This window comes from Ochlerotatus camptorhynchus, unplaced genomic scaffold, assembly GCF_037179485.1.
Source record: "Ochlerotatus camptorhynchus isolate MF236.1 unplaced genomic scaffold, CSIRO-AGI_Acam_v1.1 ptg000258l, whole genome shotgun sequence".
NCBI classification, from domain to species: domain Eukaryota; kingdom Metazoa; phylum Arthropoda; class Insecta; order Diptera; family Culicidae; genus Ochlerotatus; species Ochlerotatus camptorhynchus.
The window spans coordinates 1,018,155-1,033,384 of record NW_027040748.1 but is presented as its reverse complement, the minus strand read 5'-3'; the positions used below and the strand labels follow the sequence as shown (position 1 = coordinate 1,033,384).

Below are 15,230 nucleotides of genomic sequence, written 5' to 3'. Positions count from 1 at the left end.
ATTCTCTACTTTTTTTTTGTAAAGTCAAACCAGAAAATCTTAATTTCTTGAAATTCTTATGATTTGTTCTGTTAGAGTTCAAGAAGTCCCTGCTGTTGCTAATGCTAATAGAGTTCTTCAGCTCCTAGCAGTCGTAGAATTCTCAGACTTCTCAAGAGCTCTACATGTTGCTAGAGGACGAGAAGACCCAGGAGAACTGAAAATTGCTGAGATTCAGAGTTCCTTGGCGCTTCAAGAGTTCCCTGAATAATTCTGAGACCTCTAGCTGTTCCTAATCATCCTTTTTCCAGGAGTTCTAAAAATCATGCAGCCGTGGAAATATTGAAGTTTGTCTTTCAAATTTTGCAGACTATCAAAATGCCTTGGAGTCTTAAGAGTTTTAAAAATTTCTGGGGCTCAAGAAGTTCCTTTTGATATTACTTGCGCTTCGGAGAACTATACCTACTTGGAATTTGAAAGGTGCTGTATATTTTGAAAGTTCTCAGATGATTTTTAACACACTTCTATCACAAAAAGTTGCAGCAACTTGTATGAATGAGTCATATAGAAATGTCTGCACCTGATTTGTGACTAGCGTGCTGTGCAGAACGTCTCAATATTCTAAGAGTTCTTGCAATTATTATTTTTCGTGTAGTTGAGGGAATTTGGAAAGTTTTAAAGCCTCAGTAAGTTTCAGATGACACTGGAATTCTATAAATGTTTGCATTAATATTTTTTTTATGGAAGCTCTATAGTTTTTTGGATGTGGAAAATTTGAAAGGTTTTGGAATTAAAGATGTAAGTTAAATGAGTGGTTAAAGGTTAAGTATTTCTGGAAATTTCCGCATTTTCAGGACTTTCCGGGTGATCCAATCAATCCCGGGAGCTAGAAAACATGGAAGCACTATTTGAAAGGTGCTGCTTTTCAGGTAATTTCTGTCTAATAATATTTGTACCTCCAGACTGAAAGCATAAAAACTGCTGTAACAACTTGCATACTAAAGCTAAATATGTTATCAACCTACTCTTTAAAAAATATCAATTTAGAATGTTTTATTGCATTTTGACTTAGTTTCATTCTTAGAGATTTCCCAAAAATCATATTTTTACAGTATTTGTTTGCCCTTGTAATATAAAAATATGGACGTTACGGCATTTCGTTCATACATAGTTTTTATGAGTCTTTTACAGATTAATTGATAAAAATCTAAAAGGAGGTTGTAATGGATAAAATCCACTGCACAACACAGTCAGGAAGAGCTGCAACAAAAAACGAAACAAAGTAGCATTGCTATTCTCTTACGACTTGGCTTGTCAGTACCGGAAACTTTTTGTGAGTATCGGCATTTCGCTACCGACAGATTCAGTGACGATAATACCGTAACCAAAGTATTTTAAGGAAATAAATGGATATCGAAAGAATAAAATTAGGAAAACTATACTTGAAGATGCTTAACGACAAATATCAGACTTAAAGTGTTCATTTTATATGATAGATGAGGAGATGAAAGTATAGAGTCACTTTAAGTCTGATATTTGTGGTTAAGTATCTCCAACTATGTAAATCGTTAACTTCACGCATGAAGTAATACAAACATAATTAGTTAAAGTAAGAAAAACTATTTATTTAAAGGAGTTCAGTCTGGTGTTTCACATCCATTCTCGGTCACTACTTAAAACCTGCTGTAACAACAGTTAACATGTTTTCAGTCTCGAGATACTTTCAATACTCCAAAAACTCCATAAACTGCAAGAAATAAGCCCTCAAAAACACATGACAATACAGAGATTGTAGGAAGCCTTAGAACTCTTCAAATTTTCTCTAGGCACATATTGAGCAGTTCCATGCCAATTGCCGAATCGGTCAGTCGCGACCTTCTCCGGTTTGCATGAAACTTTCCTAATTTGTTGGCTATGGTTAATCATTCACCACAGACCATAAATAAAAAAAAAATATGGAAAATTACCCGCAAATCGGGAAAGGTAGCGTCAGACCGATTCATCATTTGGCGTGGAATTGTTCCTATCATGAATGAACTCCAATAATTTCATAAACTACCGGTAAATCAGCTTTATTTGCATAATTTTGCTGACTCTAGTTAGTTCAGGGATTCTGCGATTTACGGAGTTTTCGGTAAAAACAAAACCCTACTGGTCTGATTACTGAAAGCTTACCTGTTAGAATACCCACTAAAATGGGGTGGATTAGGGTGTTTCACCTTCAAATTTTGAATCTGACTGGAATAAATTGGAATTGGTGCTTTTGATTCGATGAATTCAGTCTTATTTTGTTTTGATTCTGATGTTATCAAAACACGTGCTTCTATTTATTCTATTCTAAAGACTACGTTTCGCTTGCTATAAACTAATCGCAGCATACAAAAAAACATCGAAAATTCCATTCATGCAGATGTGTTGGTGTCGTCGTTACCAAGAGCTATCCAGTGGGTGGGGCCTATCCGTAGCAGCAGGGGAAAAATATAGAACACACAGCACAAATACATTCGAACTTACCACTGTGGCTGGAACCTGAAACGATTGCCAAGCTGTGTAGGGGTAGAAAATGCATGCGCAACCTTTGAACGTGCGGCAATAATATCACAAATGCGTTGGCCTATGCAATGCTATGGTTACCAGAGAGCACTACTGAGGGCTGCTTTTAAATGTTTTTGCTTTTATCCCGTGATTCTTCGGCGAAGCTCCATTTCGAGTTTCATGGAGCTGAATTTCCCCTTCTGATTGCTAACTTGATCAACGACGGGATTTTCCCAGCGAGAACAGAATCCGGCATGTAAGGACGCCTCTTTCTTCGGACGTGATTTGGTAGTGAGTAGAGTATTTTCGACTTTTTTTTCTCCAACGGATCAAAACCGTCATCTTTCATCCGCGTTGCTTACGAAGAAGGCCGCATCCTTCCTTCGTGTTCGGTACTGTTTTCTGTCTGGCTGTTCGCGAGTTCTGGTAGTCTCTGGTAACCATGTGGTGCCATCTTCTTTTTGAGGATTGATTAGTGATATCAATTTGGTGAGGGTTGTATACGCCGATCGCTCAGCGGAAGACTAGAAGTTGGTGGAGGGAAATCTCACGGAAACCAAAACGCGGATAGTGAAGAAGTGTAGGCCTATAGCCAGGGAGCGGATTCGGTAAAGACCTAATTACGTCTGGCGGCAACGAATCGTGCGTGTGAGGTGTGAGTTGCTAGCAAGAGTGGTAGAGCAAAAGTGCAAATGTATCGTCGTGACTCGAAGAACTGGGACGCGGGTCGGGGACAGTGACGGTTGCATTCTGAGGATTTAAGCCGCGGACATTACGTAACCATGATCGATCAACAGCAGCAGCTTAGTTACTGTAAGTGGAGTCAATTGTTTGATGGTTGATATTGGTTGTTTCTTTTTCGGGATAGTGAGATAAATTTTGAATAAACTTGATGGGTATACCGACGGTATAAATTGATCTGCCGAAAGCCAACATATTTCACATATTTTTTGAAAGACGCAGTTTACCGACGGACTAGGCCAATAGCTGCTAGGTATTCTAAATTTAGCATGATTGCAGAGGGGCTGTTCATTAACTACGTAGACAGTTTTTTGGATTTCTTGACGGTAGACATTTGTCCATACAAAAAAAAAAAAAATTTGTATGGGCCGTGGAAGATTTACAACCCCCCTAAGCTGTCTACGTAGCTTAAAATTATTTAAAAAAGAATTTAAATGAAGTATGCATATTTGCTTAAAAAAGCTAAAAAGTATTTTTGGTCTGATGAAGAAATTAATAACTAATAATTTGCTTTGTGCAGATGTAATTCAAAGTATTTGTTTAGCGACGGAAGTTCTAGCACAGGACTGCCCGAAGCGCACCAGGTGACAGATCGCCTCTTTGCTTTTTATCAAGGATTCGATAGTCTTTTTTAACTTATCGGCATCAAAATAATACCATTGAATAGTCATTTTTCTTTTTGAATAGTAGCGAAACTTAAGAAAATACTCTGATGCATGTTTCCCTGTTGTACCTTACCCATATGAGGGCCTCAAATAACCTAGTCAGTTAAAGCACGATATTAACCAACAAGGGGCGGTGAGTAGGGGGAGTCCAACATATCTCAACAATGATCTGGTCCAAAATTCTAGCTCTATACAATCTATTATATGTAGTATGTGATCTGAACAGTTTTGCTTTGCGTCGGACGAAAACTTGTGGATGCCGGTAATGTCGGTAATCGGGTCGGTAATAAAGTTCGTGAGCTCCAGAATTCAAAGCCATACAGCTCTGATTGACAAAGCTTACTGTATCTATCAATCTCACTCATTTGAAGTCACATTTGGATGTATAAGACTTTTTAGATTAAAAATACGAAAATGCGTACCGAAATAATCGAATGAAACCCTTAATTGATAATGTAATATGTTTACTTTTGTTCTCTCATTTCTGTTGATATCGGGCTTTGATGACACTTACTATGGACCTCGGCATTCGATAGCCAGTTGTGAGGCTACCGGACACAACTTATATACTGCAGGCATCGGTTAATGAATTCCTGCAGCTTTGGAGGCCTCCCTTAGCTCAGTCGGTAAAGCCGCAACTACAAATCAAGACCATGCTGGAGGTGGCTGGGTTCGATTCCCGGTCCGGTCTAGGAATTATTCGGGTAGGAAAATAGCTCGACTTCCCTGGACATAGAGTATGATTGTACTTGTCACACAATTAAACTAATGCAAAAATGGTACAGGCATCGAAAGCTCTCGATTAATATGAGGAAGTGCATCTAGAAGACTAAGTTGAGAGCACGCAATAAGATTGAAATGGGAAGAAGAATAATTAGAAAGGAGATGATGAACCCGATTTGTACCTAACCTCTAACGAAACTATCAACTCTTAAATTTCATCTGCTCATCTATCGTATAACATGTACACTGAAAGTCTGATATTTGCCGTTAAGCATCTGATTTGGTAGACGTAGAGGAGTACAGATCAGAGTACCGTTGGGCTTGTAAAGTAACGTCATCAGTTGAATCAATGTCGTTGAGATGCTCCATAGTAATAAGCTGTCAATGCGGCTCACAGTTCGCTATAGGTATAAGTACAATTACCGTCGATTACGATGAGAAACAGTAGCGGTGATAGTATACGTCCTTGTCTCACTTCAGCGATGAACCTGATAGTGTTGGACAAGGCTCCATTATGCAGGAGATGTGATTGAGTCGGCCGAAAGCTTATTCGTAGTTAATAAATGCTAGGGTGCTTCCATTTTGATGTTTGAATAGAGATTTCGATGAATTAGTATGGGAAATTATTGATTTACACTTACACTGCTCTAACTTTGGATGTGGTTGTCCAAATCTTGAAAACAAATAGTAAGTTATTGACATAGTCTTCTTCTTTTTCTGTACATCCTTATTTAACGTCGGACTCTGTTCCGCAATCTAGTGCAAATCGCCGACGGACATCAATTGGCATCCATTGACGACAAACGATTGAATGACTAATGAATACCAAATAGACCGGTGCCAATGGTGTAGTGGTAAGTGTGGTTACCACTCACCCCAGCAAGTCTGGGTTCAATCCCAGTCGACGCCACCGGGATGTTTCTGATGCATAACATATCTGAACACGCCTTTCTTCGGAAAGGAAGTAAAGCTGTTGGTCTTCGGTTCATGAGTTGATGATGGGTCGATAAGTAGGGTCCAGGTGAGGGAGCTGCCTCCCTGGCGTCGGTGCTCATCACAAAAACAAGAATCGACGGAAAACAAAATCAAGGAAAAAAAAATAATAATGAGTACCAAATACAGGGACTCTTGTTTTTTGTTATAATTCTGCCTGCTGTCGTCCGAGAGTCGCGTCGATCTTCTCCTGTATTAGATCAGGATTACTTTACACAGAATGTTAAGGACAACACACATATGCGGTTCGCCGATTGTTGCTCACAGTTCTTCCTTCTTTGGGACCTTCACTAACATGCCCTGCTTCGTTGACTGGAAAAGTCACATTGTCCCAGATGTTCCAGAATAATTGATGCAAAATTTGTGCGAATAGTATGGGGTCAGCTTTAAACATCTCTGCTGTTGTATAATCGACCACAGGAGATGGATTGCATACTCCGAATAGCTGCTTCTATCTCCTGCAATGATGGATTTTTTTTTTTTAAAGAGATTTTTAGCCTTAGGCTAGTTCATCTCTTATGCAATGATGAAGCCTCGGTGCTGATGCCAGTGATACGCTGAACCCTTGGTGGATCATGGGGAAATGTTGATGGCTGGTGGGGTTGGATCTGTCACTGGCATCATTTGGTTCATCCTTGTTCCATTCAGGCGTTGTGAGATATCGTAGAAAAGTCGATTGTCTCCAGTTGTAGAGGCGTTCTCCTATTTATTATCTCCTAGCAGATAATGCTTAAATTGCCCAGTGCTGATATTTTCGAGATATTCGTAAGTTAAAAATTACTTATCGTATAATTTGAGAATCTTTCGCCCTTTTAGAATATTATTCATGTGTATCCCGCCTTTAAAATATTTTAACGAAAAGCCCAATAAATTACCTTAAGCTAACAGTTTACAGTTTATAAATTAGATACATGAGCTACATTGGCGTAGATAATGGGGTTGCCAGGGAGCCAGGCTCCCTCCAGAATTATCTAAGCCCCCTCCAGAACTATCTAGGCCCCAATCCAGAATTATCTAGGCCCCCTCAATAATTATTTAGGCCCCCTCCAGATAAATTGTGTAGCTACGACAATGATGAGCTACGAAAGAATAAATCATGAATAAGAGGCCGTGCGCAGAAGTGCGTGATAACCTTTTCGGGTTATCGTCTCTACCATGTGAAATATATGATTCAACCATTTGTAATATAGTTCGCATACAGTACTTCTTTAATGGGGCATTCATTTCATTAAAAAAACGGATTCAATAAAACAGAGTTGTGCTGTGTGTTTATTCAATTCACATTACATAATTACATTTATAGAAATATACCATTATGCCTTAATCCTACTCAATACCTATTTAAACAGATTGAAAATTCTTCATCATGATCTGAACAGTTTGAGAACAGTTGTGGTTGATGCAGGAAGCGTGACCACCCGATCATAATGTCATAATTATTTATTTATTTTGTCGTCAATCAGATGTAGACCATTTTTTACAAGTTAAAAGTCATGTGTTAAAATTACGAATAGTTTACTTAAATCTTTGGTTTTAATTTAATTAGTAGGTTCCGATTCAACACATTGTAGTTTCATTTTTATACCTGTGATCTTGACTTTTATACCTATGGGATGAGTACTTAAGGGGGTTAGATTTTGAATAGTTCTTTAGTGGGAATGACACTGATGAAGACTGCACATTGTAGTCGAAATACGTATCTGTCATGGACATCAAAATTAATTAAGTGGAATTAAATGGAAGATAACCTTTTTTTGCAGTTTTATTTTTTTTTGGGTTTGATTTTCACCTTTGAATATAACTATTTGTTGGCGATTAGTTAAATATGACTCAAGCCATTTAAGAAGTCCAGGTTCAATTCCTATTTTTTGTAATTTGAAAAGAAGCATGGGTATATCAATACGATCAAATGCTTTGCTAAAATCGGTATAGAGTGCTTCTACATGGTTTCTATCATCCATTTCAACCAAGGAATAGTTGACGAATTCAAGTAAATTTGTATTAGTTGATCGTCCTTTGAAGAAACCATGTTGCATGTTAGCGATTCTGTTTTTGATCTGATTGAATAGTTTTTCATTGACGATCGCTTCGAAAAGCTTTGGGATACAGGAAATGACATATTGAAAAGCCAGAATAATGGAGCTGTAAGTTCCAATGCCAGGCTCTTCATAACTACTGGTGGAATTCCGTCTGGTCCAGAGCCTTTGGAAGCATCCAAATTGTTCAAAGTTGCCATAATATCCTGCACATTAACTTGATTAACTTATATATCACTAATACATTCTGGGATGAATTCAAAATAATCACGATCACGATCATCTTCTGAAAAAGAGGTGTAAATTTCTAGGCACGAAGTAGCAAATAGATTGCAGATATCGGCTGCGTTGTCACCAACCGTTTCATTAAAATGCATTTTTGATGGAAAATTATCTGATTTTAATTTAGTCTTAACGTAATTGAAGAATTTTTTTGGACTAGATTTTATTTCGAGTTCGGTTCTTGAATTGTACTCCTCAAATGCAATATCAATTGTCTTATTTAATTCATCGCACAATTTCGTAGGTCGTACAAGCACCAAACCGACAGTGGTACCGGTGGTGTAATGGTAAGTGCGATTACCTCTCACCCCAGCAGGCCTGAGTTCAATCCAACACACTTAGAAATAACTACTTTCATGTAAAATTAAGTGTTCTCAAACCGAAAGATACGCAACTCGGTGAAGAGAACGTTTGATTGAATTGATTTTCTCGTTTCTTTAAACTTATTCTTATGTCAAAAGGTCCGCTTACATGTGTCGGTCTCAGGGAACCGAAATTTACATGTCTTTTTCGTAGTGTGCAGTCGGCGCCGCCGGGATGTTTTGAGGCATAACATCTCTGATCACGCCTTCCTTCGGAAGGGAAGTAAAGCCGTTGGCCCCCGGTTCATGAGTTGATGGGTCGATAGGTAGGTTCCAGGTGTGGGAGCTGCCTCCCTGGCGTCGGTAGCATTGGTGCTCAGCACGAAAAACAAGATCGACGGAAAAAACAAATCAAGGAAAAAAGCTCCAAACTGTTATTCAGAAAAGACCCTTCTTCTTAAAGGATGATTCACCTTCCGACTGCCCAGAGTTGTCCTAACCATGTCCTTGCAACTGGTGAGGATGGGGAAGGAATGTTCGTCTAACATTTACTTATGAGAGATGTAGATACATAATTTCAAATTACTAACATTGTTTGTATCGATCCACATTGAATCCAAACGTCCTCGGTTTCTTGTTGTTACTGTTCGTGGATTGGATAATTGAGGAACCTAAAATTTTGAAAAATTGTACAATGTATCGAATATAATAAAGTAATAGGCACAGGCATTTCAAGAAAACTTATGGTTGAAAAATTCCTGAAAATCAGATTATGGAAAGTATCTGAAAAATATGATAAAACGGCAATATATATTTCGGGTACCCCTGGGAAGAGGCTAGTTTCTGACTAGGGTGAAAATCTATGCGATACCCCAAATCACATGAGTCGGTGGATTAATTCAGATTTTTTATCTAGCACGTTCTGCCATGTATGCACTTAACTTTCGCTAACAGAAAGGAACTTTTTGATTTTTGTTAAAATCGCAATTGTCTAAAGCCCATTTTTGACAATTTATTAGGGGCTAACCAATTTTTGATAGTGGTCATCATTTGGCCACGGTATAAGTGAAATTTTAAAAATATTAAAATATACCCTGTTAGTTAGTGAAAGTTTAGTGTACCAGTGCTAGGGCCCAAAAAGTTCCGGCCAGTGAGGCTGATTCATTTCTTAGAGCATGAATTGATCTGTATTTGCTTTGCCTTATATCGTGTCTTTCCAATAGTGTTCTTCTTGTTTGGCTTTATTACGGGGACTTAACGCTGGCCCTCAACTTAGTGTTCTTAGAGCATTTTTATTGTTGTTAACAGAGAGCTTTCTAAGCCTGTACTATTTTCGCATTAGTATTATCGTGTGGCAAGTACAATCACACTCTATGCCCAGGGAACTCGAGAAAGGACACCTTTACCAGCTGAGCTAATCGGGTGTTTACATCTGTGCTGGTGTGCTAGCACTAGTATGCTAGAACTGTACTAAAAAGCAGTCAGCAGAATGTAAACAGAGCGTCAGCATCTACCAGCATGAGATTTGAGGAACAACTGAAAATCGTGCTAGTTGGTTGAGCTGGCTGAGTTAGCGAACTAGCATAAGTGTAAACAGCCCATAATGGTGTGTTTAAATCTGTGCTGATTTGCTAGCGCTAGTGTACTAGCCAACTAACACGAATTTCGATTGCTCCTGAAATCTCACGCGGATGCCCTGTTTACATTATGCTGGCTACTTTTTGCACAGTGCTAGTAAACTAGCGCTAGCAAATCCACACAGATGTAAACACCACATGACGTCAAATCCGGCCAAAAATACTGCGTCGTGGGCCATCATGTTTACGGATCATGGGTTGCAGTCGCCGACGCATGACTGTACCCAGCAAAAAATAAATTTTAATATTGCATCCAAGAGGACGCACCTCAATCATGTCGAAAATCTAAAGTAATTTTTATGGCCACAACAATAAACAAATGCAGTAAAAGCAGCGTAATGTCAGTTCATGCACTGTATTAATGATAATGTTGTCCTTTTTGGCAAGTAATATTTCACCATATTTTTGGCACAATTGAAGTGCATCCACTTTGATGCGATAACAAAATTATTTTTTTGCTATGTAGGTCGAGTCGTAGCCATCAGTGTTCATCGTTTCAGTCATCAAAAATTGATTTCACAATATTCGATACTTGCGAGCGCGATAATTCCAATTTCACAAAAGCACAACGGTTGCTATTACAGTGTCATTCGTCACATGTGAGATGAGAGGAACACATTGTGAGAGCCATGGATTGTAATCTGAACATCGGCTTGTTCCCAAGTCTAGTAGTTAAATTTGACGTATATATATCATATACCGTTCTACAATCTAAGAAGTTTGCGAAGAGCAACCCTAGACATCATGTAACATCATTAATCGAACATTGAGACTTTGAATCTCCACTCTCAACAACATCATACCATTTGACAAATTTTACAAATGTTCCGAAATTAACTGGCCGACACTTTCACAGATCATTCAGTATTCATCGGTTGTGTAATTACTGCCTTCTCAACTCCCACACTCATGATGCGTGTCGGGAGTGGCTGCCGACGGTCGGATGCCGGCCTGGTGAGGACAATGTTTTCTCCTACCTATATTTACAACAGCAAAGTGCGAATGGCGCATGTTTGATTTGTGTCGTTTTCGGTATAGCCATCATCACTCCACGCGCGCCCCGTCTTCTCTGGATCTTAACTCTTTCACGACCTAATTTATCGCCTTTGTTGTGCTTTCGTTTTCGGCGGCCCTGAAATAATTAGGTACCATAAACATAAATATCGGCTTTCCGTCTCCCGCTGCGAGTCTCGCCCTGGAACTGCTGCACCAGGCCGGGCGTTTAACCTTTTCCTTCCGACTTTCGCACTTTGTTGCCTTTGCCACTGACTGACTGTCTCGTCGTCGAATGGTACATGTGCCTACCTACAACTCTGCTGCCACTGCCTGGAGTAAACTTTCAAAATAATAAAACGATCTTGACGCTGTCGGAAGTGTTAACGGAGAAGTTGCTTCGGGGGAGCGTGGTGTAGGTATAATGTACTTAAATATTCATTTAGTCTGACGTTACGTAACAATTCCCTAATCCTGTCAACACTAGTCGATGTTGTAGACGGTGCTCGGAGCTCGGTAAGAGGCAAGCCTTCATTTAAAAATGCGACAGACTAATGAATGAATGGATGAATGGAATTTACAAATCATTCCGTCCGCGCCGCCGCTCCGTCGGCGGCAGTGTGGCTGTGGAAATTTTGTAGAACAAATGTCTGACAACGTCGAGTTTCTTGTTCTATGGTTGATTTAGTTTCACCCGAGATTTACCCATTCCTACAGGATTACATGTTTGAATACTAAGTCATAAGATTCAAGTTGAAAACATAATGAATGTTTCCACTTGTCTCGCTCGAATGAGGAGCAAGTCAAGATTTAATGCAAGGATTACTCGCGTGGTCATAAACGAAGATTAAACATTTAATCCACCAATAGCCGGACTTACAAAGTTAAAGGGTTAAGGTCGATAATCATCATCCATTGCGCAGTCGACTGCTTCCCGCATACAGGGGATGAGCAAAATAAACTAAACGGGAAAAATATTGTATTGTCCATATTTTAAGTGTCACAGTTTTGATTGTGATGCATTCAACGGGGAATTTATTTTAGTTTAAGTATGTTTGTCCAAAATTTTACCAACCGGACACCGACGTTGTTCCGGATCTTTGGAAACTATGTTTACTATATCTAACTACCCCGACGTCCTTCAAGATTTGACCTGCTGTACAATATTGCGCCAACTACGTCGGTTCGTGGCTGCAAGTCTTCCCCCTAGATCTTGTTCCACTAGGTCTAGCCACCTAGCTCGCTGTCAGAGATGCCAGATTTTTTTCTTTGCAATTCCGTAGACTTATTCAAATCTACGGATTTCTACGGTTTTTTTTAGGTCGAACTTCTGATAGGTGATATTTTACGTTAAATGATAAATCGATGAAAGAACTTTTTTTAAAATGGTTTCAAATTTCGATTTTTCGGAACCACTCTTACTAACACGTGCACACTAAGGTGTTTCATTCTGGAAAAAAGATTTATATAGGCCACCCCCTAGTTCAGTTCATAACACAAAAACAAACATCTGTGCAAAGAATCAGCTGAATTGGTCAACGTTATGGGGTCGCGCCAACGATTTCAATTTTGTTCGGGATTTTCGTCAAATTAGTATTGGAGAAAATGATGACCCACTTGGTTGGTTGTCGGTTGGTTGCCTTTATTTAGGAGATTTTTAGTCTTAATAAAGACAACCAACCCTCCGGGTGTAACATCAAAAGTTGAAATGAAATTAGCATCTTCAACTATCAAAAGTTGGTTTTACAAGTGCTATGTATACTTTTCTTTAAGAAATATTAAACAGCAGAAAAGGATATCATCCATTTAATTCCACTTAATAAATTTTTTCAATTACAATGTGCAGTCTTCATCAGTGTTATTTCCATTAAAAAACTTATCAAAACCTAACCCCCTTAAGTTCTCATCCCCTTGGTAAAAATGTCAAGAGCACAGGTATAACAATGTCATGGATACCAAAATTAATTGAGTGGAATTAAATGAAAGATAACCTTTTTCCCGATTTATTTAAATCATTCCAATAACAACCCAATTTCATTGCTTCATTTAATCATGGTCTTCAGAACCCTCATAAAACCAAAAATTATACTTGGGTTGTCTTCATCCGTAACACCGATGTCTTTAAAGTCGAAAACTTGCAGCTCACTGAACTCATTATCGACTTGCTGCCAGCCTTCTTTGTCAATTACGTTGTTGAAATGACCGAGTAGATGGCCCAAACTAGTGGATTGCTTCTGTTTTTTCGGCTCCAAGAGAGTTAGATTCCTGAATACCACATTATCTAATTGCAATCGTTTAAGCATTTGCTTAACCAGCTCCACATTTAAGCACCGGTTTTAAAATTCTGTAATTCTTTTCCTGTCATATTTTACGGAGCTGATGAGGACTGATACTTTAACGTCAAAGTATATTTCACCCGATGGTTTGAGATCGTTGTTTTCAAATAAGAGCTCTTGCGGATTAGAAGCAGTGAGCAAAACTTGAGGTTTTACGAAATAGCCCAAGATTTGGTTCACTTTTCGTGTCAAAGTAGAGTGCATGGATATGGTTTGTGGCTTTTCTGTTAGAAAAAGCTTGTTAGTTTTATCGACAATCGGCAGAATTAAATTAAGCAACTCCAGGTCTTCTTCTTCTTCTTCTTCTTCTTCGCATTTCAAGCTTATTGCATATCGCATATTAGCTTATTGCGTACTCTTAACTTAGTGTTCTAGATGCACTTCCACAGTTATTAATTGAGAGCTTTCGATGCCTGTACCATTTTTGCATTAGTATAATTGTGTGGCAAGTACCATTATACCCTATGCCCAGGGAAGTCGAGAAATTTTCCAACACGAAAAATTCCTAGACCAGACCGGGAATCGAACCCAGCCACCTCCACCATGGTCTTGCTTTGTAGCTGCGCCGACTGAGCTGCACCGACTGAGCTAAGGGAGGCCCCTCCAGGTATAGCTCGGTAATTGGGTCTTGTAGCACGTTTCTATTTTCGTTGCGTTGGAAAACGAGCAAGAAAACGGTTGACAAGTTGCAGGGGTGTATTTTACTTTATGCTTCTTTCCCTTCAGAATCAGATTATACTCTAGATAGTTAAATTGGATTCTGAAGGGAGCAAACTAGTAAACTGACGTACACTGAATAAAAAAATCCGTAGAAACTGTACCGAATTCCGTAGATTTTGCCTACGGATCCGTATTTCCGCAAAAAATTGTCAAATCCGTAGATCTACGGAGATTTCCGTAGATCTGGCATCTCTGCTCGCTGTGCTCCTCTGCGTCGTGTACAGGTTGATTCGAGGCAAACATCATTATTGCGGGATTGTTTTCCGATAGACTTACAACGTGTCACGCCCATTGTACCCTTCTAACTTTAGCGTCTTTATTGATACTGGGCTCGCCATGGAGATGCGCCATTCTCGTGGTTCATTCTCCTCCTTTATGAACCGTTTTCATATACCCCGCCAAAGATGGTCCAAATTACGCGTCTTTCAGTACTTGTAGTTCCTTTTCGAGCATGGTCTATGTCGTGTACCCGTACAGAATTACTGTTTTATCAATATAGAATTATCAGTGTTTTGCACATGGTCGATCTTTACCAGATTTCAAGGTCTTGTGAAGTCGGCAGTAAGCACGATTTCCGCCAATAATGCCTCTCCAAATATCTCTGATGCAGTTGTTTGTTACCCGACGTCACCAAAGATCATAGCTACACAAATTAATTCACCACCTCGAACTAATCTCCGTTGCTTGTTACACTTCTGCCCCAGTTGGAACCCAGCTCCAACCAACAGATACTTAGTCTTCGACGTATTCACCTTTATTTCAATCCTACTTTTTCTACTTCACGATTCATCCTGCTGTAGGAGAAACTGGACACACTTGATCCCTGGGGACACTTGACCCCTCTTTTTTTTCTGGAAATTTCGAAAGGATTTATTTTTCGGGCAAGTTGCCACGTAGTTTCGTCTAGATTAGATAGATGGAAAGTTTTGGTGACATTTGTGTCAGTTTGTTGATCTTCATGTATATATGGGTATTCCAGCTCAAGTGTATACAAAGTTGTGGTCAATATCACGAAAACGCCTTTTTTGATTTTGGTCTAAAGTGCTTGGTTTCCTCAAGGCTACAACTATGGATATTGGAGATTTTAAGAAATTATATCCTTGAACATAGTTTACTCCGCAACCAAACTAGTTCTATGTGTTTTTGACTCACAATTTTTAAGTACTTTTAATGTACAATCAAAAAATTTAATTAAAATTTGACCGGTGTTATTCAAACTACAGTAAAGAGGCGTATTATTGAAAAGTATCAAAATTATGAAAAAAGGTCATTTTTCATACCACGCGGG

General features: G+C 39.0%; 1 protein-coding gene across 1 annotated transcript in view; it reads left to right on the top strand.

Annotated features, from left to right (window-relative positions):
* The first annotated feature begins 3,145 nt into the window (after nt 1-3,145).
* LOC135705142 (LIM homeobox transcription factor 1-alpha) overlaps nt 3,146-15,230 on the top strand; it is a 77,905-nt gene continuing 65,820 nt past the window's right edge. Inside the window, exon 1 of the mRNA XM_065226728.1 lies at nt 3,146-3,327. Coding sequence (XP_065082800.1) covers nt 3,297-3,327 — 31 coding nt within the window. The 5' untranslated portion in view covers nt 3,146-3,296. The remainder of the gene's footprint in view (nt 3,328-15,230) is intronic.